General features: G+C 38.5%; 1 protein-coding gene across 6 annotated transcripts in view; it reads right to left on the reverse strand.

The window, feature by feature from the left end:
- The window catches only part of MTAP (methylthioadenosine phosphorylase), a 138,952-nt gene that overhangs the window by 65,880 nt on the left and 48,242 nt on the right, over positions 1-24,830 (reverse strand). For 3 of the 6 annotated variants that reach the window (XM_054500601.2, XM_054500597.2, XM_063650487.1), the window contains exons 6-8: positions 20,336-20,575; positions 15,759-15,881; positions 9,180-13,206 (exon numbers count right to left, since the gene is read on the reverse strand). In XM_054500601.2, coding sequence (XP_054356576.1) covers positions 13,168-13,206; positions 15,759-15,881; positions 20,336-20,575 — 402 coding nt within the window. In that variant the 3' untranslated portion in view covers positions 9,180-13,167. Of the gene's footprint in view, positions 1-9,179; positions 13,207-15,758; positions 15,882-20,335; positions 20,576-24,830 lie in introns of those variants that run through there. The other 3 variants (XM_054500600.2, XM_054500598.2, XM_054500599.2) reach the window with 1 other exon arrangement.

Consider the following 24,830-nt stretch of genomic DNA (forward strand, 5'->3'; position numbering starts at 1 on the left):
GGCATCACGTTACCCAACTTCAAACTATAATCCAAACTACAGTAACCAAAACAGCATAGTACTGGTATGATACATAGACCAATGGAACAGAATAGAAAGCCCAGAAATAAGGCTGCACATCTATAACTGATCTTTGATAAAGGTGACAAAAACAAGCAATGGGGAAAAGATTCCCTATTCAATAAATGGTGTTGGGATAACTGGTTAGTCATATGCATAGGATTGAAGCTGGACCCCTTTCTTATACCATATACAAAAATCAACTCAAGATGGATTAAAGACTTAAATGTATAACTCCAAACTATAAAATCCCTGGAAGACAACCTAGGCAATACCATCCTAGACATAGAAACGAGCAAATATTTCGTGACAAAGATACCAAAAGCTATCACAACAAAAGCAAAAATTGACAAGTGTGATCTAATTAAACTTAAGAGCTTCTGCACAGCAAAATAAACTATCAACAGAGTAAACAGACAACCTATAGAATGGGAGAAAATATTTGCAAACTATGCATTTGACAAACATCTAATATACAGCATCTATAAGGAACTTAAACAAATTTACAAGAAAAAAACCCCATTTAAAAGTGGGCAAAGGATATGAACAGGCACTTCTCTAAAGAAGACAGACATGTGGCCAACAATCATACTTTAAAAAAGCGTGATATCACTGATCATTCGAGAAATGCAAATCAAAACCACAGTGAGACACCATCTCACAGCAGTCAGAATGGCTATTATTAAAAAGTAAAAAAAATAACAGATGCTGACGAGGTTGTGGAGAAAAGGGAACACTGATACTGGTGGGAGTGGAAATTAGTTTAATCGTTGTGGGAAGCAGTGTGGGGATTCCTCAAAGAGCTAAAAATGGAACTACCATTTGACCCAGCAATCTCATTACTAGGTATATACCCAGAGGAACATACATCAATCTACCATAAAGACACATACAGCACTATTCACAACAGCAAAGACATGGAATCAACCTAAATACCCACCAATGACAGATTGGACAAAGAAAATGTGGTACATATGTACCATGGAATACTATGCAGCCATTGAAAAGAAGGAGACCATATCTTTTGTTGGAACACAGATGGAGCTGGATGCCATTATCCTTAGTAAAGTAACACAGAAACAGAAAACCAAATACCACATGTTTTCACTTATAAGTGGGAGCTAGATGATAAGAACTCACAGACACAAAGAAGACTCACAGACACTGGGGCCTACTTGAGGGTAAAGGGTGGGAGGAGGGTGAGGAGCAGAGAAAATAACCAATTTTTGCAATCTATCCACCTGACAAAGGGCTAATATCCAGAATCTACAAGGAACTTAAACAAATTTAGAAGAAACAAACCACCCCATCAAAAAGTGGGCAAAAGATATGAACAGACACTTCTCAAAAGAAGACATTTATGCAGTCAACAAACACGAAAAACAGCTCATCATCACTGGTCATTAGAGAAATGCAAATCAAAACCACAATGAGATACCATCTCACACCAGTTAGAATGGCGATCATTAAAAAGTCAGGCAACAATACAGTGCGGTGATTCCTCAAGGATCCAGAACTAGAAATACCATTTGACCCAGCAATCCCATTACTGGGCATATACCCAAAGGATTATAAATCATTCTACTATAAAGACACATGCACACATATGTTTATTGTGGCACTATTCACAATAGCAAAGGCTTGGAACCAGCCCAAATGCCCATCAATGACAGACTGGATAAAGAAAATGTGGCACATATACACCATGGAATACTATGCAGCCATAAAAAAGGATGAGTTTATGTCCTTTGTAGGGACATGGATGAAGCTGGAAACCATCATTCCAATAGAAAACCAAACACTGCATGTTCTCACTCATAAGTGGGAGTTGAACAATGAGAACACATGGACACAGGGAGGGGAACATCACACACTGGGGCCTGTCGGGGTGTGGGCTAGGGGAGAGACAGCATTAGGAAAAATACCTAATGTAGATGACGGGTTGATGGGTACAGCAAACTACCACGGCACATGTATACCTCCGTAACAAACATGCATGTTCTACACATGTATCCCAGCACTTAAAGTATAATTTAAAAAAAAAAAGAAAAATGATTAAAAAAATAATTTTCACTAGTCTTTCTGGGAACTGAATCCAGAGTTCTTTTCTGCACAGCGGAAGAAACTACCGTCAGCATGAACAGGCAACCTAAAGAATGGGTGAAAATTATTTTAAAACAACCAATCGAAGTCTCTGGAAATGGTCAATGAACATACAGCAACTTAAGAAACATTCAAGGACATTTACTAAAAGAGATGGCCTAAAATAAAAGAAACACAAAATATGTATTAACCAATTGCAATGTACAGACTTTACTTGGATCCTGATTTAAATAAACATGTAAAAAATGGCATTTATAATACATTTGAAATTTTGAATACTCACTAAATATTTTCTGACACTAAGAAATTTTTATTCATTTTTTTATGTGTGCTAGTGGTATTGTGGTTATCTTACAAGTATTTATCCTTTAAAAGTATCATTGAAATATTCATAGATGAAATCATACATGAGAAATGCTTCAAAATAACGTCAGAAGTGAATAGTCGGTGGAATTATAGAATAAACAGATTGTCTATGAAGTAATTCTTGAAGCCAGGTGGCAGACAGGGGTTCATTATATTGATCTTTGTATTTCTGTATATATTTGAAGTTGACTTTCCTATTACTTACTGCTTTAGCCTTGTAATCTTGATTCCTAAAGGGTGGGAATTTGTAAACTAAAGTGAGGTCAAACGGAGCAGCTAATGAACACATCATCACATTCCGATGTGTGGAGTTTTTAAGACTGAATCATCTATAAAACTGAGGGCACAGTTTGATAACACTATTTCCTGTTAATCTTCCCTAAATGAAATAATCAAATGTTTTTATTTTTTATTCTGAAAAAAGTGCTCTGCAACAAAATGATTATTAAACCAAGAACATGTCCTTTTTTCACTTATATGCTGAATTCTGAAACATTTTCATGTTGATATTTATACTTTTTCAAAAATAACTTCCTTAGGATCCATTTAGTATGACTGTTGTTCAACTTCTATAGCTGTTCCTTTTAAATTGCTGATTGAGGTAAAATGAACACTTTTTAGTGGCTGCTGTCTTAGTCCTTTTGGGTGGCTATAACAAAGTATCTCAGACTGAGTAACTTAAAAACAATAGAAAGTTGTTTCTCACAGTTCTGGGGGGTGGAAGTCCAAAATCAAGGCACCAACAGATTCAGTGTCTGATGAGGGCCCACTCTACTTCATAGATGCCACCTTCTAGATGTGTTCTCACATGGCAGAAGGGGCAAAAGAGTTCCCTTGGGCCCTATTTATAGAGAAACTAATCGCATTCATGAAGGAAACACTATCATGACCTAATCACCCCCAAAGGCTCTACCTCTTGATACTATTGCATTGGAGATTAGATTTCAATATATGGATTTTAGGAGGACACAGAAACTCAGACCACAGCAGCTGTTCATTAAGTACAAATCATGTGCCAGGCCCTCAGGAGTGGCATCTAAATTAGTTCACAATTTATAGAAGCCTACAGTCTCAAGAAGACAAACTATAAGATAAAAAACAAAGTAAATAACTGCCAAGACAACAGAATACATTTTATGTAATTTTTTTCCCAACTTAAAACACAATATTCAGAATTCCAAATCCCTTCCGTCCTAGGTACTTTTTCAACTTTATTACATCCTGATTAACTCCCACCTCTGTTAAGGTAATAAGGGGGCATGAATTAGGAAAAGGCCAGAGACAAGGAGGAGCCTGGCCTGCTTGGAGCTGGAGTCAAAGAGTTGTGCTAATACATCACTAGCCAAGTGTGGCTGTTGAACACTTAAAATGTAGCTAGTGCAACTGAGCAAATGAAATTAATTTTATTTAGTTTTAATTAAGTTAAATTTAAAAGTTCATAGCTGCTTCAATATAACTGGAACAACTTAGGTATGTGAGTCTATTTTTTCAAAGTAAATTTTACAAAATTTAAATACAGATAGAACATTTTTTATAAAAATTTAGCCTCACAGCCAGGCATGGTGGCTGATGGCTGTAATCCTAGCACTTTGTAAGGCCAAGGCTGGTGGATCACTTCAGGTCAGGAGTTTGTGACCAGCCTGGCCAACATGGTGAAACCCTGTCTCTACTAAAAATAAAAAAATTAGCTGGGCATGGTGGCAGGCACCTGTAATCCCAGCTACTTGGGAGGCTGAGGCAGAATTGCTTGAACCCGGGACGTGTAGGTTGCAGTGAGCTGAGATCATGCCACTGCACTCCAGCCTGGGAGACAGAGAATCCATCTCACAAAAAGAAAAAAAAAAAAATTTAACCTCTGCATTGAGATGTACTGTTAGTATAAAAGATCTGATTCCAAAGGTTTAGTATTTGAAGAATAAAAATTCATAATTTTTAAATATTACATCTCCATAACATTTTGGATATATTATATTAAAATATATTATAAATAATTACAACTGTTTTTTACTATGTAAATGTGGCTCCTAGAAAATTTAAAATTACATATTGGCTCACATATTTCTATCAGACAGCGCTGATTTAAAGTGCCATGAGGTGTGGGAGGTGAGAAAGAGGCTGGAGTAAGTCAGAACATGCACGGCTTTGCAAGCCATATGTATTGGGAAGCTGTACGTTCAAGATAGTATTGGCTGGAAGCCTACTAAATCCCAAGCACTAGTCTGGTCATTTAGGATATCAGTAAATGACAAGTTTCCTGCTGTCACAGAAGTTCTACATTTTGGAGGAAGTGTGTGTGTTGGGAGTTACAAAACAATAAACAAATACATACAAATACTAGAGTATACAGGGAGAAGTTAAGAGCTATGGGAAAAACAAAAATGTTGTGCTTTTAAGAGTCCTTAGGAGTACTTTGGGCATGGAGTGAGGGGCATTATCATCTGTTGAAATACGATGTTTGGAGTTGACCCACTAAGGTGATTTTGGAGCAAAGATTTGAAGGAGCTGCTGTAGTGAGGCCAGGTGGTTATCTGCTGGGAGAGTTTTCCAGGTAGAAGGAACACAAACCAAATACTCTAATGTTAAAGGCAGGAGGCAGCCTGGAGTGTTCCTGGAAAGGGGCTGGAGCAGAGTGAGCAAGAGGACAGTAGTGACAGGAAGTCAGAGAGATAGGAGGGCAAGTGCAAATCACATGGGGATTCATAGGCTATCATAAAGATGTGGGATTTTAATACAAGTGAAATAGCATTTTGTGCAGATCATTCTGCCTCCTGGGTTGCTTGCTCTAGGGAGCAAAAGTAGACACAGGACCTGTTAGGGTTTATTACAGTATCCAGGTGAGATGAGAGTGGCTCAGACTAGGTTGGAAGCAGTAGCTGTAGTGAGGAATAGTCAGTATCTTGACATATTTGGATGGTAAATAAATTTTTCCTGGTTTTAATGTGGGTTTTGAAGAGAGGAGTCAAGGACTTCAAGTTTTTAGTCTGAGGAACTAGAAGGATGGAACTGCTAGACTGGGATGGGAAAGCAGGTGTAGGGGAAGTTGAGGAGTGACCACCAAGGAACAAGTGAAGATGGGGAAGTCCAAGGATTGAGCCCTAGGGCAGGCAACATTAAAAGATCAGGGAGAAGGCAAGAAATCAGCAAGGGAGACTAAGAAGCAGCAACCATCAATGAAGGAAGAAAATCAAGAGTGTGGTGTCCTTGGAAGCCAAGTAAAGAAAACTTCTCAAAGAGGAGGAAGGGGTCAAGTGTATCAAATGTGGCTGATAGGAAACTAAGGGTTAAGTGTGAAAATTGACATGCAGTAAATCGGTGACCTTGAGAATCTTGTTGGTGCTGAAGATGGTGCACTGGCAAAATCGGAAATGAAGAGGACTAAGGAAAAGACTGGAGAAGAGGAACTGGAGGCAGGAGAATCAATAACTCAAGGGATTTTATGCCAATGAAAAGCTTAAAAATGAGACAGCACATAGAATTGGGGTCAAGAATTTTAATGGGAGAAATAAAGTATATTTGTGTGCCGAAAAAGTGATTCAATAATAAGGAGAAAAACGATTATGAAACGGATAGTTACTAGACTGACGTCCTTACTAGGTGTGAGGTATGGGGTCTGGTGTGTAAGAGAATGATCAGGGAGAAACATCTATGACAGGAGTTCTCAAAGTGGGACCAGCATCATCTGGGAACTTGTTGGAAATGCAAATTATCAGGCCATGCTCCAGATATCCTGAATCGGAAACTCTGGGGTGGTGCCATGCAACCTGTTTTAATAAGCCCTCCAGGTGACGACAATGCATGCTCCCGTTTGAGAAGCACTGTCACAGATGGTAACAGGAGGGAAAACAGTTTGGGAGAGAGCAACAGAGGGGGGGTCTTGAAAGTGTTCTGCTTATGCTTCAGTTCTGTCTGTGAAGAGGGAACTAAAGTCACCTGCTGAAAGTGAACATGGGGAGGTGTTTGGGAGAGCTGATGAAGGATTTTAAGTAGGAAAGAAATGTAATCAGATTTTAATTTACACAAATATTTGTTGAGTTTGTGCTAAATACAAGGAAAAGAGGCTCCTAAACTGATGAGTTAAAAAAACAACTCCTGCCTTTACAAAAGCTTACAGAACAGTGAGGGAGGCACATGTCTGTAAGAGAATGACAGCCCCTAAACAAAGTTCTCATTCAAGGCTTTCTCCTAAGTAGTTAGATATACTTAACCCATTTAAGTATTACATATGTGGCACGGTTTTTTCAGTCCCTTCACTCTTCTCTTGGTGCTTTTTCGATAGTCATCCTGAAAGCATTGTGCCCAGAACTGGACACAGTGCCCCAAGCACAACCTATCAGAAGTTAATGCCAAGAATCATATATTTTATCTCATGTTACATAAACTGCTATGAAGCTAGGTCTCCTCTAGTATCCACTCCTTAAAATATATCAATTAAAGGAACAGTTGCCTGTGGTGAAAAGTTCAACCACTATAGAAAGGTATGAAGTAGACAGTTTAAGTCTCTTGATTCATCCCTCAGAAGCTATCAGTAAGTTTCTTTCCAGAAACTTTCTGGAAATATAAAGTATAAACATCCTATCTATACATCACCACAAACTTATACTTATTTTACTCTATGTATTTTTGATTTCCCCTTTTGTCATGAACATTGTTCCATACTGGTGCATAAACAGATATCTATTCTTTTTGACAACTACACATTACTTATTTGAATTGATGTACCTTAGTTTATTTAAAACATCCTATGACACTGAGAATTTTAGCCATTCTCAAGCTTTTGCCTATAACAGTTCCAAGATGCATTTATAGCTGCAAAATATTTTTAGGTATCAAATGTAACCTGCTGTTCCAGCCTTTTTCAATCTTTTTGGTTAACAAATTCTGTATATAAACAACTCAGGCTGTCGTTGTCTTTTTTTTTTTAAGTTTATTTTTATGTTAAAAATATATGTTTGTAAATGTGTCAAAATTAACCAAGCCCTGACACCTGACAAGACTTACAAGAAAGGAAAATCACAGACCAATCTGTCTCATGAGCATAGATGTAAAAATCAAACAAAATATTTGCAAACCGAATCCAGCATTATATAAAGGGGATAACATATCATGACTAAGTACGGTTTATATCAGAATGCAAGATCAGTTTAACGTTAAAGAATCTACATTAACAAAATAAAAGAGAAAAGTCAAGATTCTCTTAATAGATGCAGGAAAAAGTACTTGGCGAAATTCAACATGCATTCATGACACTCTTGGCAAAACAGGAATAAAAGGGATCTTCAATCTGATAAAGACATGAAACGGAAAAAACCTATAGCTAACATATTTTAACAGTGAAAAACTAGATGCTATCCTCTGCTGTTGAGAATAAGACAAGAATAACAACTCACACCACTTCTATTCAACATTAGGTTGAAGGTCCTAGCCATTACAACAAAGCAAGAAGAAACAAAAGGTAAACTGTTGTTATTCATATATGACATGATTGTGTACACAAGGTATCCCTAAGGCACTTGCAATAAAATAAAAATAAGAACTACTACTGAAACTAAGTGAATTTAATAAGATTACAGAATATAAAGTCAATATACAAAAATAAAACATATTTCTGTATACCAGCAATAAACTTAAAAATGAAAATTAAAGTACTATTTACAATAACATTTCCACAAAATATTTAGGAATACATTTAACAAAAGATATACAAGACTTCTTCACTAAAACTACAAAATATTGCTGAGATAAATTTTAAAAGACCGAAATAAATGCAGAAACATACCATATCCATCGATTGAAAGGTTCAATATTGTCAATTCTTCCCAAATCGACCTAAAAATTCAGTGCAATTCCAGCAGATTTTTTCTTAAAGAAAAATGGACAAGCTTAATATAAACTTTACAAAGAAAGGACCTATAGCCAAAACAATCTTGGAAAAGATTGCAAAGCTTAACAATACTTAATTTCAAGACACCATAAAGCCACAATAATCAAGACAGTGGGGTACTGGCATAAGAAGAGACACATAGATAAATGACATAAATAGATCATCCAGATCCACAGATAAACGGTAAATTTTGACAAGGGCACACAGGTAATTAAATGAGTAGAAAGGTAATTAAATGAGTAGTCAAAATTAAATGATTTTAACAAGGGCACACAGGTAATTAAATGAGTAGACAAAGATTTCTTGGAACACACAAAAAGCACCAACCATAAAAAAAAATTGATAAACTAGGCTTCATCAAAATGAAAAACTTGTTCTTTGAAAGATATAATTAAGAAAATGAAAAGGCAAGCTACAGACTAAGAATAGTCACAATACACACATCTGAAAAAGAGCGTATCCAGAATATATAAACAATTCTTACTATTCAATGATAAAACAAAACAATCTAATTTTTTAATAAACAAAAATATTTGTATAGATAGTTCACAAAATATGTGAATGGCCAATAAGCACATGAAAAGAAGTTCAACATCTTTAATCAGAAAAATGCAAATCAAAACCACAATGAGATATCAAAATATACCCAACAGAATGGCTAAAATTAAAAACACTGACAATACCAACCTTTGTCAAGAATTCTTATAAATTACTGGTGGGAGTATAGGCATTTGCACAAGTGAAAATATGTTCACAAAAAGACTTGTAATTTCATGCTTATAGCAGCTTTATTCATAAAATTCCTCAAATGGAAAAAATTCAAACATTCATCGACAGGTGAATAGATAATCAAATTGTAAGATAGGCATATGACAGAATACTACTAGGCAATAAAAAGGGCACAAGCTACAGATGCATGCAACATGAGTGAATCTTCAAAACAAAGAAATAATGCATGCCGAGATTGTCTTTCTCAAGAAATTCCCCTCGTTCTTTGGGATCCTGAGGTTCTCAAAGGCATAGCTGGCGACAGGCCCTGAAACAGCTTCCTCTGGATTACCCTATTAGTCTTGGTAGATTTCCTCGATCTTTGGCATTCCTTCTTTTCTTCCATGGTCTTCATTTACTGTTGTCCTTCTTGCCTATCTTGAATTATTCTATACTATTATGAGAACACAGGTTCTTCCATCCTGGAACTTCAGTTCTTTGCCTTGCTGGGCCAATACATACATTGAGCCAGATTCTGTGCACACTGGTAGTTCCAAGGTGCAACAATCTTCAAAACATTTCAGGAGTGTATTAGTCCGTTCTCATGCTGCTGTAAAGGATTGCCCAAGACTGGGTAATTTATAAAGGAAAGAGGTTTAATTAACTCACAGTTCCACATAGCTGGGAAGGCCTCAGGAAACTTACAATCATGGCAGAAGGGGAAACAAACATGTCCTTCTTCACATGATGGCAGGAAGAAGTGTTGAGCAAAAGGGGGAAAAGCCCCTTATAAAACAAACAGGTCTTGTGAGAACTCATTATCATGAGAACAGCAGTGTGGGGGTAACCACCCCCATGATTCAATTACCTCCCACTGGGTCCCTCCCACAACATGTGGGGATTATGGGAACTACAATTCAAGATGAGATTTGGGTGGGGACACCGCCAAACCTTATCAAGGAGGGACTCTGCAAATGTGGCAAGAACTCCTCATTTTGTGACTTCCTAACCCAGCAGATACTCCTTGAAACCTTATCAAATTGTTTCACTGGATAAGTGCTGGCTAAATGCTTGTTGAGAAAATTAAAAACATGTTCAGGCCACTGTCACAAGAATAAATAATTATTTGGAAAATAGGTGTTGGTGGGGCCACAACCATGCCCCTGAGGTAGCAGCCAGAGAAGAGCCTCCAGGAGTGTCCTGTGGATACCAGAGCAGGCTCACGTGGCACCTGCAGGGCAGCTGGCTCAGGGCAGGTTGGAGGTCACCTTAGTCACTCCCTCTTCAGGGAAGTTCACTGTCCTCTGCTCCTGAGGGTGCCACTGTACCGGAGTTTCCTTCCTTGAAACAAGCCATGTTAGCTACCTCCAGCTCTGCACAGCAACTCGTGCTAACGAATGGGGCAGTGAACAGGGGCCAGGTCACAAGGACCATGACCTTCGGGGACCACGACCCTCGGGGACCACAGGGCCAGGATGTCATTCTCAAAACCATGAAAATCAATGCCAAACATAACAGCAGATTATAAGGCCAACAAAGACTTCTACGTACATGCAAATCTATTAATCACTAAGGGCTAAGTCACTAAACTACAGCTTTCCCATGATGCTCACCATCCATCCTTTGCGGAAACCAAAATGCTCACAACTGACCATGGTGTTCACTTAATATACTAGCTTAAATTAAAAAAAAAAAAAAAAATTAGTACAGCATCACAAGTGAGAAGTGTTCCAGGAAGTGTTCTTCAACAATATCCTCAAGCATAAGGTATGAGGAAAATTATATTGGCTTTGCATAAGGAGTGAATGATTGAGAACAAAGAAAAGAGTATACTGCATTCATTTGGTTAGTCTGAAAATGATGTTGCTAGAGAAGGCTATTTAATCAAGAAAAGTACCTCTGCAAGTTGGAGAGAACTGTACTTTCTGAACATAGCAAGAAAAATGCCCATATTTTTGCCCTGACATTCTTAGACACCTACTAAGAATGAAGAAAAGTAAGGTACCATCTATGTATCATATGGTAGTGAAAACAATCACAGGTTACAGAGCTAGAGAAGCCTGGGTTCAGGTTCATTAAGTTCTCTACGGATTGCTAATGGATAACCAGAGTTGAAATTTAATACTACATCAGGGAATCCAAGGGCCATAATCACACTTGACCCAAATGGCTCACACTAATGAGTCATATTAATACTGGAGGGTAACTGTTTTGTTTACAATTAGCAGCTTATTATCTTGAAGTCAATCTCAGAGACACAAACAAACACACTGACTTTACAAACTCTTTAAATAAAAGGTTCTATATCTTGATCCTGAAGTATCCTATAATAGCCTACAGTGAAAAGAAAATAATTCTGAGGAAAAAGATCTCCCCATGATAAAAAACTGAAGAAAACAAAAAGCATTTCACTCTTTTTTTTTTTTTTTTTTTTTTTTTGAGACTGAGTCTTACTCTGTTGCCCAGGCTGGAGTGCAATGGCATAAGCTCGTCTCACTGCAAGCTCTGCTCACTGCAAGCTCCACCTCCCAGGTTCACACCATTCTCCTGCCTCAGCCTCCTGAGTAGCTGTGACTACAGGCGCCCGCCACCACGCCCGGCTAATTTTTTGTATTTTTAGTAGAGACAGAGTTTCAACGCGTTAGCCAGGATGGTCTCGATCTCCTGACCTCGTGATCCACCCGTCTCAGCCTCCCAAAGTGCTGGGATTACACGGGTGAGCCACTGTGCCTGGTCAACAAAAAGCATTTCTATTAAAATAACAATAAAAAAAGAGTTAAAAAAGCAAGCTTCCACTTTATTAAAAAGCAAAAATTACGAACTCGTATAAAATAATTTAACTCATAAAAAGGAGAATCAAACGTTACTTTTTAAAAATATCAGACACCATAAAATGTGCATTTAGTCTTTTAAATAGTTAAACTTTTAGTTAAACTATTAAACACCTAGCTTTTTTCAGAAAGCTGTTGCAAACCCAAGTACTGTTCTGACTGTACAGAAATCAATGATCCTCTTCTTTAGCAGAATAAAGATGTAACTCCCTTAAATGACATTCACCTTAATATTACCAACTTAAATTCTGCTTCATTACCAGCAACAGTGTTTTCAAGAACTGGATCTTTCTAAATCCACTTTAATTTTTACAACAACTTTACTATTTGATTATATTCACTGTAGAAAAATGTGAAGACACAGAAAGATTCAAAGAAAATAAAAATTATCCCAGTATCCCTCCCCCAAATACAATAACAAGGTTATATATATTTCTTTCTAGTTTTTTTGTATATTTACATAGCATTTTAAAGCAAAACTAGTACTATAAAATGCTACCATATCCTTTTTTCATTTCATATATAGAGCAACCATGTCTTTTTAGGACATTAAAATATGCAAAAAGGATTTTCAGTTGGCTGATTCACAATCTAATTATAACTAAGACATAATTTACCTCCAATTGCTTGGTATTCAGATTGTTTCAATTATTTATTATTATAACTATCATTATTAAACACCCTTCTTTATATATAATTGTTTGTATGCATCTCTGATACGGTTTTAAAGAGAAATTCCTAGATGTAGAGTTCCCAGCACAAAGTATGTCCATATTTTTAAGTCTTTTGATGCATTTTACCAAATTGCCCTCCAGAAATACTGTACCAATTTACAGTCGCATCAATAAATAACCAAAGAATCCCATTTCTTCCTCACATTCTTTGGCACTATAGGAAAGTAGAGATTACCCTCCACCCTTTATTGTTGCAAATTTAATAGGGGGAGAAGAGAATGGTGTTTTTTTTATTTTTCCACTTAAATGTAATATTTTTTCCCACGTTTACTGGTCATTTGCTTTTCTTCTGTATTTTGAAGTTGTCCAAATCATTCAGGAGTCTCTTAATACACACAATGTCTTGTCTTTCTTACAACATACTCTTTGACAGGCAAGGGCATGAAAGCTGCATGTCTTTCCCATATTTTTTTCAAGTTAAGCAGGAATTCCCAAAATGACTGGAATTAGAATGTCTTCTTTTCTCCTGGGCAGCCATGCTACTTTAATGTCTTGGTAATAAAACAGAAAACTGGGCCATATTCTGAAAGGAAGAAAGGAGGCAGTGATATTTACATGTTGGTGTAATTACTGAGATGTTTGTTAAAAAAACCAAATTTTGATTTTCTAGATCAAAGTGAGGACGCAGGAAACATACACTTTAAATAAATTCTACAGATAATTTTCAAGTTCACTAACCAGATGTAGAACTTTAGGTACTCTAAACTCTTGGTTCCTCACCTCCCTTTCCTGTAAAGTTCCTCACCTCCCTTTCCTGTAAAGTGAGGTTAATAATGCTTATCTCAGAGCATTGTTCTGATAATCACTTATTGCCATACCAGCCCCCAGCCTGGAATATTGTTTATGCAACCCCTATCCCCTTATCCTTATCCCACTGTAAGAAATCATTGAAATTTTTATGTGTCTATATCTCCAAACACCACAGGATCATCATCACAACTCTTTATCTTTGCAAACCAGACCTTGACATATAGCAGGTGCTAAGTGTTTCTGAAATGACTTGGTGAATGAATGATACACATTTCAGTGCTTAGAGGACTAAAAATACTACCCCAGAAAAAGGGATTATTAGTATGGTGTTCCTTAATGCTGTAGAATGAAGACCAAGATTCTCTGTTTTGTCTAGAGCAGGAATTCCTCATTTTCTCTCTTTAGGTTTTATATGTGTGTGTGTGTGTATGTATGTATGTGTGTATATATATACATATATATGAAATCCTCCTTTGAAAATCCGATGAAAGCTATGTAAACTAAGCCTCTTTAAAAATGCATACAAATAAAATCACACAATTTTACAATTTCAGAAGCTCCAGGAAAGGAAAACAATGATTTTTACTCTTCAAGCATTTTTACTTAAAAATAAAGCTAAACCAGTAAATATATTACTTGAGAAATTAACTTCAAGCTTTTGAAAGACTATGGTCAAAGTGGGGTTAGTTGGGAGACTTAAAAAAAATAAACTTGGCTGGGCACAATGGCTCAAACCTATAATCTCAGCACTTTGGGAGGCCAAAGCGGGTGGATCACGAGGTCAGGAGTCCAAGACCAGCCGGACCAACATGATGAAACCCTGTCTCTACTAAAAATATAAAAATTAGCTGGGCATGGTGGTGCACGCCTGTAATCCCAACTACTCAGGAGACTGAGGCAGGAGACTCGCTTGAACCCGGGAGGCAGAGGTTGCAGTGAGCTGAGATCGTGCCGCTGCACTCCAGCCTGGGTGACAGAATGAGACTCCGTCTCAAATAAAAAACAAATAAACAAACAAACTTCTATGACATTTTGCTAATAATAGTACAAGTATGAGTCACATTTCTGGCAAACCAATGTGTTTTTTTATGCAAGCTCCAGTTGTGCCATTTGACTGCACTCAAGTGTATTTTTTCCCTTTTAATTCTAATAATAAGGGTTTCTTGCATCTCTATTATGATAAAACACTTCATGGGGGAAAGGAGTATCATTTATTCATTAAATAACATTTAGCTCCTAGGTATACAGTGTTGAAACCAATAGATTTATTTCTTAATAGGGAAGATAAACTACAAATTCCAACATTCTTGACTGTCAGTCCTAACTGCTGAGAGACACCTTAGTTACAGTGGTGTGCTGGATCCTGTTCGTACCAGCTTGCAAGAGCTGACTGTGTGTATCACTTCTCAATTCATCAGTGGCTTCACATTAGTAGTGTGAAACTGGCCGTACTGGAGCACTTGTACCACGTAAATCAGCAAACATTACAAATCAAGGCTCTGCCATGCCCAGTGATTGGCAGTCACTTACTACCATACAACGTCCTCATTATACTACAACTGTGGCTCTCTCATTACAGAGCTCCTAGGTGGTAATTCAGGTAAGGAGGGCTTAGATCAACCTTTCAAATCCTCTCTCCACCACCACCAGAAGACCCAAAAGTACAGGTGTATTTTAGGAGACTTCGAGGTATGGTCCTCCTTGGATAGTAGGGGAATGCAATATCTGATCAGTTTGAGGCAAGTCTTTCCCTATGTGGTTAAGAAGAGTCACAAAGTGCCCAAAGAAAAATCATGCAACTCTGAGTTTATCAGTTAGTTTAAATTATATTCTGAGAATACTAGAGTTGGTTTATCATTAATTACTGTTCAGTTTGATGCATGATTAACCTTAAGCAGATATTTTCTGGCACCATTTTGGTACTATTGTCAGAGTTTTGGCTTTAAAGGATTGCCACAAATTTGAATGGATCTGCCAAAGAGAAAATAGCTTTGTCAACAATGTAAGTGATATGCAGAGAAAGCACTATCAATCTTTTGAAGTAAGACTTAGGGATACTACAGAGCAGGGCAATGTGAAGAACCTGGCACACGAGATAATAAAACTCTCTCAACCCTAGCTTTCAATGGTCTTGCATTACCAGCCAGAAAATAAGACTACTCAATTTCACAAGTGGTTGGTATAGTAGTAGTAGATGTCACAAAAACTTGCTGAAAACATCTAGGCTGGCATAAAATACATGAGGACCAAAGGTGAAATGCAAGTAAGAAAAGAAGACAATAGAGAGTCTACGGACATGCCTGATTGTACATGGCTGACACTTACCTTCAGGTTATGGAGGGTTTCTGACCATTCTGTGGACCCTATCTGAGGTATGGTAGTGAGCAGTAAGCTTTTGGCTTTATTAGCATTTTCTTTCAGGGTCTTTAAGACCCGGTCCACCGAAACCTAGAGAAACAATAGCACTGGAGATTACTAGAACTTAAAATTCCACAGCTTGTCATAAAACATTTTTCTGAGTTCCAGCCTTGCTACAGTCTAAATGTTTGTGTCCCCTCAAATTTATCTGCTGAAACCTAATCCTCAATGTAGGGTATTTGGAGGTTGGGCATTTGGGAGGCAATTAGGTCGTGAAGGCAGAGTTCTCGTGGATAGGATTAGTGACCTTACAAAAGAGGCCCCAGTGCTATTCTTCGAGGGCCCCTTCCACTGTGTGAGGTTCCAGTGAGAAGATGGCTGTCTACGAGAAAGTGGGCTCTCACTAGACACCAAATGTGCCAGTCCCTTGATCTTGGACTTCTCAACTTACAGAAATGTGAAAAATAAACTTCTGTTATTCAGAAGCCACCCATGCTATGGTATTTTGTTACAACAGTCCAGACAGACTAAGAAAAACCTGACTTGTGAATTCTGTTTATTCTATGTTTAAACCCCTGAGTTCAAGCTCTGCATTTATCAAGATGGTCTTAGTCCTAGCAGGGAGGTCCTAGAGAAACTCAGTGACATCTCTGAAAAGAACTGATGAATTTTGCTGTGGTTTGGATTTGTGTCCTCACCAAATCTCATGTCGAACTGTTGGAGGTGGGGCCTGGTAGGAGGCGGTTGGATCATGGGGTTGGATTTCTCATGAATGGTTTAGCAGCATCCTCAGGTGCTGTTTTACTGATAGTGAGTTCTTGTGAGATCTGATTGTTTAAAAGTGTACAGCACCTCTCCTCTCACTCTCTCTTGCTCCTGCTCCCACCATGTGAGATGCCTCTCTCCTTTTGCCTTCCAACATGATTGGAAGTTTCCTGAGGCCTCCCCAGAAGCTGAGCAGATGCCAGCATCACATGTCCCGTACAGCCTGTAGAACCATAAGCCAATTAAACCTCTTTTCTTTATAAATTACCCAGTTTTAGGTATTTCTCCATAGCAATGTGATAACAGACTAATACAGATTTCAATATGGTATCTGAGAAAATATCTCAGATGTATAATGGGTTAATATGGTCCAGAAAGATGTGGCTGTTCTCTTCATGCCCACAGCCGAAGGGATTACAATGTTAAAACTGTTGCTACACTGGAAAACCAAACAGAAGTACGTTTCTCCTTAGAAAATTATTCCAGCTAACGAAGAAAAATATTATGGAATTAAAATACCGCCATTTTTATGGCTCCCAGTGAATTAATGGATTGGCTGCTAACATCACAAACCGAACCAAACAAACAAAATCCCAAATAAACCACTCATTATGTGCTTCCTGATGAAAAAATAAAATGCTACCTTAAGATACCTGAATCTGATTAAATCTCTAAATCTAGCTACCAATTTATAGACAATACAGAGGACAGAGACGCCTATTAAACTACTCCAAGGAGATGATTTCAGCAATTCAGACTGTGGGAAACTCAACAGGACAAATGATCTGGTTCCTTCATAAAAAGCTTGCAACCAAAAGAATAATTTAAGGCATTTAACCAGAAATTTAAATTTTGGCTGGGTATATTAAAGAATTATTATTGGAGAATGAAAACGATAATGTGCTCATGTTAGATACCTCCTGAAGTGTTTATGGATAAAATTATTGATGGGAGCAATAATCATATTGGTTGTAAGTTAATATAAAATGGTTGAAGCTAGATGCTGAATTCATGGAAGCTCACGCTATTGGCTACTTCTGTATATGACTAAAATAGCTTCATAAGAAAAAGTTGAAGAAAGTGAATACAAAATTACCATCAGAGATAGGGTACTTGACATGCCTTCCTATGCTTCGAAGAAATCCAGCATTCAGGGACACAAGGATTACACCTTTCTATTTCCTTAAGTATAGTCCAGATCCCACCCACAAACACCAAGATGTGTAGAGGAAAAAATGATGAACACTGTAGCAGAGGGGAGTTTGCACTACTATGGGAACACAAAGCAGTGACAGGCTGGGTATCTGCCAGGCACATGTAAATGATATGTTTTAAGCTGAGTCTTTGAATGCAGAGACATGAAGCATCCAAGAAATTTGCCTTGTATTTACTTATTTCATTATATATTTTTCCTGTGACTGGTTATTTCTGTATAGACACTGACCTCCCTTCTCTTTGTTCCAGCTGTTGGGCTTCACCCAAAATGTCCTTCCTACTGACCTTCCCACAATAAACCCTCTCTTCAAGGTGCAGTTTAAATGCTTTTCCCTGATACTACCCACCTCTCAGGCCCCCCACTCCATCAGAGCCACCATCTGATGACCACGCTCTTACAAGCCAGCATTATACTAGCTGTTTTACATATCTCATTTGGTTTAATTCTTCCAGTAATCTTTCAAGGTCTAACTGACTGAACAATGACTAAACAACCTCCACTCCTCACCCAGAGCCCTGGCTTCATTCTACAGAAGAGTAAACAAGTGAAATAACTCGCCCAATGTGACAAGCAAATGGAGCAACTCGAATCTGAAGATGGGTTTAGAGAACTCCAAATCCTTCTTGCCACACCAGGCTGCAACACACGATAGGCTGAAATAATGCCATCTTAATGTGGGCCTTCCTTGTAGCATTTAACACTGTCTTCAAGCCTTTCCACTTACAGAGCTTAATTTCTCTGCTTTTCAATAAAGTAGCTCCAGCTGACTATTTCCCCAACCTCATTTGGCTACTAAAGGAAATCACTGCTGGTTCTACAGAGGAGGAGACATATGTTATTAGACTGAGCAGAACGCCACAGGCAGGAAGCAAACCGCTCTCAGGGTGTGGCAGGGGCTGGAGTTTCCTATTAATTGGAAGCAGCTTCTTGACATTACAAGGCTGAGTTGTTCCTTAGGTTACCAAAGCTGCCAAATAAGATATTATGTTGTGACTTAATGTAATAATTTGCAAATCTCTTACATAAAAGGCATCCTAGTACTAAGCAAACAGTTTATTACACTGAGGAGTCATCATAAGGAATTCATGAAAAACAAAGAACCTGTGTTCATCTACGACCCAAAACACTGTACACATTAGATAGTAAAACAAACTCTCTAAAACGGTGGTACAATATTAGGCCTCTCTGGAGATGTCACTTACCCTAAATGTGCTCAGAAAGTCACCCCTAAATTTTTTCCTTACTTCAAAAGTGACTGCAGTTTTGTCGTCCCTTTATCTTAAAATGAGATAAATGACAGGACGAACGATCTAGTTTATTCAAGTAACACAAGGAATAAAAAGAGAAAGAGGTGAAAATTAGATTAAAAGAGACAAGAGGTAATCATTAAAATACAACATATGGATTGTAAGGGATTCTGATTTGATCAAATTGTTAAAAATTATGAGACTGAAGGAAAAAGGAATAGTCTGAATATTTGATTATATTAAGAAATTAATGTCATTATTTCTGTACAATGATGGCATGGTTATAACTTAATTTTAAAAAGACCTTTTAGGAAAATATTTACTTCACAATGAGGGCAGGGGAGAGAGAAACAGGTAGGGACATACCTATGACACAGGATTGGCCATGGCTAATTGTGGAACCTAAGTGATGGGTACTTGGAATTCATTATATTCCACCCTGTACTTACACAGATGTTTAAAGTTTTGTTTTGTTTTGTTTTGGAAGCTGACCTCATTGTTCCAGTGCCCTCATATTCCAGCTGGATCCTGCTGCCTTCCCTGCCTGAACCCCTCACTGACCTTCCATCTGAAACCCTTACCATAGTCTATATGGCCTGGCCCTGCTGTATTGCATCCCTCGTCTCTCTCCCTTCCCCCCAGTCTCCCTCCTTTCCACTCTACTCAATCATGCCCTTCCTGCCCATCACACTTAAAACAGGAAGGCTTCTCATACTTCAAATATTTGGTCTGGTCAACTCTATTCAGTTGACCTACTGTACCCTTGTACCTCACCATTCTATTTCTTTATAACCGTTAGCTTTCTTATATTGGTTTGCTTAACTTCTATCTCCATCCGACAGAATGTCGGCTCCTTAAGGACTTGTCTGTTTGCTGTCACACTTCTATGCTGAACATAGTATCCAGCCACAGTAGGTTAAATAGATGGATGTGAACATACAGCCCTCTCATGAGGAAAGGGTTAATGGATTTTTTTCCTTCTTGAAAACAAAAAACAGTAGCATAGCAGCAGAAATTCGCAATCAAAATACACCTTTATCCTGAAAATAAGGCCCCAGTCTTAGTATGATTCTCAACACATCTACATGCCTACAATGTACTATTTTCACTATTGATCCTCGGGTAAAAGTGTCTCTTTCTTTCCTATGATCTTTGTTCTTACCTTCCAATGGGAACTATAGAAAATATTGACAACTTCAAAACCTTGTAGAAAGGTACTTTCTGAAACTAATGTAATAGAAACAAACAGTTAAGATACCCTCTTATTGGCATCCAGAAACCCATGCTATATGTGCTCAGAAAAGAATTCCACCTACTGCTTCCTCGTGCTCCTTCCAGCAGTCATAATCTGTCGCCATGGCGATACTTGCGTAACAAATTCCAGCCTCCTTAGCAAGAACCACCTCTGGAACTGTGGTCATGTTGATAACATCCGCCCCCCAGGTGCGGAACATGAAGCTTTCTGCCCGGGAGCTAAAACGAGGTCCCTCGATTGTGACCATTGTCCCCTTAGAGTGGCACCGGAGTCCTAGCTTCTTAGCAGTCTCTATAAGAACCTAGAAAAGAAAAACCAGAAATTTCAAAACATACAAGCACATGCACAACTTAAGGCTGCATTTCCCCCCAGTGTTTAACAAGTTGATTTCTTAAAGATGATTTGTCACTATAATAAATGCCTACTATCTGCCAGGCTCTCAGAAAAAACCTAGAGGACCACAGAAGGGTGTTTCCTGGACCCTTTCTCATTCATATAATCCTATTTCCCCAGCCCTTTGCATGTAGAAAGTAATAGCTACAGAAGCAAGCACTGAGCTCTTTCTACTCACCAGGCATTTGTTTATATGCTTTAATCTCATTTGCTTCTTAACAACTTTAAGAGACTAAGCTGGTTTGAGAATACAGACTGGAGTCTTAACTTTTAACCTCGCAGGCTAAGCTAAGGTGCCTCTCGTCGCTCATCTTCTCAAACAGGTGTGTTGAGTTCTATTTCCAGGCTTCTGAAAAGTTAATTCTCATTACTTTTAAAAATACAGAATCTGAAGACTTCTGTGAAAGCTTTTTCTGGTTAGAAAGTGATTTCTCTTTTGCCTATTGCTTTTCCACAGACTTGTACTGATTGTTTTTCTGTTCACAGGGATAAACATCTTGGAATTCCTTTAGTGGCAAGGCTAGGCATGGATTTTTAGAAACATCATTGAAAAGTTCGATCGTTTTCTCCAGTGTTTTATTTAATACTGCACATCTAATCTTCAAGTTATTAATTACCTTCATTTTTTCTTAGCTTATTCAATATTCCCTTTTAATTAAAAAAATAGTCTTTTCAACTTAACTGTTAACCTACTGAAGCACTGTTGAAAAATCATCTCTGCATGCCTTAGTTTTCTCAAGTGTAAACTGAGAATAATGATATCGCATAACTCAAATGTATGAGGAAGATTAAATGAACTAAGGTATATACAAGCATAGAAGCATGCCAGGTGCGCTGTAAACACTGTATGCACTAAGCTGGTCTTCTAACAATCATTAATACTGGCAGCTTCTACACATATTTGGCTAACCTTCCTGGGATACTATATAAATAAAGTGGAGTGACTCAAAGTCAAAGTCTCCAATCTGGGCAAAGTCTCACCTGCACATGTGTTCATCACATAAACAAATTAACCTATTTCCTTAAAAAATAACTTACACTATGCCACCGCAATGGGAAACGAATTTTCACAAGAGTCTTGGCAACTCAAAATTTAGCAAGCTATGGACAATGAACAGTTGATGGTACATCTTGTTTATCTTATAAATGCTGAAAATAAAATTATGCTTAATTAACACTTTTCCCTAAAAAGTATATGTTATAAATGCAAAAGCCTAAATCTCTACCCCACCTCCTTTCCCCCCCCCAAAGTTAAGACATAACAAGCCCACTCCTGCTGGTTCAATAATGTCTTTAAAGATCTTGAATAACTGAACTGTATGCTTGGCTAAAGTTCACAGTGCTTCTAGAGATGAATGGCTCTTGACAAGTCCTCACTGTCACTCTGGCACTTTGGGAGATAGGTACCATGCTTATAAAGAGGAGGAAGAAATGGAGGCTATGAATATATGTCAGCCACCTGAACCAGCATTTTGCACTCCTTCAAGAACAGCTAATACTATCTTAAGGCAGCAAAAAATATCAAATACAGGGTCAAGGTCCAGGTCTGAGGTTAAGATGATTTCATTTTCTTACCTCGTGTAATCACTGAACTACTGAACAGACCGATGTGGTAGTGAAACTACCACAACCCTCACCAAGGAACTAGCAATATTAGATCACCAGCCTAAACAAATTTAATATCAGGACTTACATATTAACTCCTAAAATGAATAGAAGTAACACTGCTTTTGGAACACATATTTGTACATGGTACAAAATTTAAATAGTACAAGGAAAACCACTGTCCCTTCCCAAGGGAAACCATTATTACCAGGCTTTTTTTTTCATTTCAATAGTTTTTGGGGAGGAGGTAGTTTATTATGATGTATATAAGTTCTTTAGTAGTGATTTCTGGGATTTTGATGCACCCGTCACCCAAGAAATGTATACTGTACCCGATGTATAGTCTTTTATCCCTGATCCTCCTCTCCCACTTCCCCCCGAGGCCCCAAAGTCCATTATATCATTTTTTTTTTTTTTTTTGAGATGGAGTCTCACTCTGTCGCCCACACTGGAGTGCATTAGCGCGATCTTGGATCACTGCAACCTCCGCCTCAGGGGTTCACGCAGTTCTCTGCCTCAGCCTCCCGATTAGCTGGGATTACAGGCACCCGCCACCACGGCCAGCTAATTTTTTTCTTTGTATTTTAGTAGAGACCCCTTTCACCATCTTGGCCAGGCTGGTCTTGAACTCCTGACCTCATGATCCACCCACCTCGGCCTCCCAAAGTGCTGGGATTATAGGCATGAGCCACCGCGCCCGGCCCCATTATATCATTCTTATGCATCCCCATAGCTTAGCTTTGCATCCCCATAGCTTAGCTCCCACTTACAAATGAGGACATAACGATATTTAGTTTTCCATTCCCGAGTTACTTCACTGAGAATAATGGTCTCTAACTCCATCCAGGTTGCTGCAAATGCCATCATTTTGTTCTTTTTTATGGCTAAGTAGTATTCCATTGTATTAGTCAGAGTTCTCTAGAGGGACATAACTAATAAAGGGGAGTTTATTAAGTATTAACTCACACGATCACAAGGTCCCACAATGGGCTGAGGAGCAAGGAGAGACAGGCTGAGGAGCAAGGAGAGACAGTCCAAGTTCCAAAACTGAAGAACTTGGAGTTTGACGTTAGAGGGCAGGAAGCATCCAGCATGGGAGAAAGATGTAGGCTGGGGGACTAGGCTAGTCTCTCTTTTAACAATTTTCTGCCTGCTTATATCCTAGCCATGCTAGCAGCTGATTAGATTGTGCCCACTCAGATTAAGGCTAGGTCAGCCTTTCCCAGCCCACTGACTCAAATGTTAATCTCCTTTGGCAACACCCTCACAGACACACCCAGGATCAATACTTTGTATCCTTCAATCCAATCAAGCTGACACTCAGTATTAACCATCACAAGTCCACATGAATCCATACACATCTCCTGAGATCATACATAATCTTCAAATAAAGACAATAATAAGGTCATAATTACACCTAATACAGCTATCCTTTGTGCAACTGGAAATGCACCAAACACCAACCCAAATACTACTGCATAAAGTTAGCAATACTTAAATGTTGATGTGAAGTCAATAAATCTCATGTCATATGATAAAGGAGAAAGAAAATAAAATGAAGATATTTTCTTAGTACAACTGTATATATGCACAAACATGTTTTTAACAAAAGGAAGAGGAAATACTCATGACAATTACAGTCCTCATTTCTGTAGCTGGTCATATGGTTGTAGCTGGTATCGATGACTACCTTCTTCTACTACCCATTCTGTATTCCCTTTGCCTTTAGCCAGCACCTCAGTAGGTTGTGGTTTTTTTCCTTGTGGAGTGATTGAAATCTTCATTCCTGAAGAGTCTGGGTCATTTGCAGTCCTGCCTGGATTGGGCTGTTGTAGTTTCCCAATGGCCTTAATTATAGGGCATGGTAATACTAAGAGACACCCTAATGGATCTCCTGTATTCCATGTGTACTCTTCTTTAGCTCCATTGTGGAGCAGTAGACTGATTTCACCTTGATAGTCTGGGTCAATCACCCCAGCCAGCACTGTAACTCCCTTATTAGCCTGTTGACTTAAAGGTAGGAGGAGCCCAAACTGTCCAGGTGGCAAGGATGGAGGACATGCACGGTCATAGCAAAGTGCCTTCAGGACCTGCTTAAGCCCAGTCATATATATACCATTTCTATTTGACAACTGAATGCTGCTGTGCACAACCCACTTTATGGCTAGATGAGTCAGAAAGCCCCCAGTTCATGATAGGCAGTTCAGGTCGCATGGTGACTTGATGACCCATAGTCAAAAGCTCACTTTCCACCAAAGTCCAATAACAGGCCAAGGGCAGTCTCTCAAAAGGAGAGTAGTTGTCTGCAGAAGATGGCAGGACCTTGCTCCAAAATCCTAGAGGGCTCCACTGTAATTCACCTATGGGGGCCTGCCAAAGGCTCCAAACAGCATCCTTATCTGCCACTGACACCTCAAGGACCATTGGATTTGCTGGGTCATATGGCCCAAATGGCACAGCAGTTTGCACAGCAGCCTGGAACTGTTGCAGAGCCTTCTCCTGTTCTGGACCCACTCAAAATTGGCACCCTTTTGGGTCACTCAATAGATGGGCCGGAG

Source organism: Pongo pygmaeus, chromosome 13, assembly GCF_028885625.2.
Source record: "Pongo pygmaeus isolate AG05252 chromosome 13, NHGRI_mPonPyg2-v2.0_pri, whole genome shotgun sequence".
NCBI lineage: Eukaryota > Metazoa > Chordata > Mammalia > Primates > Hominidae > Pongo > Pongo pygmaeus.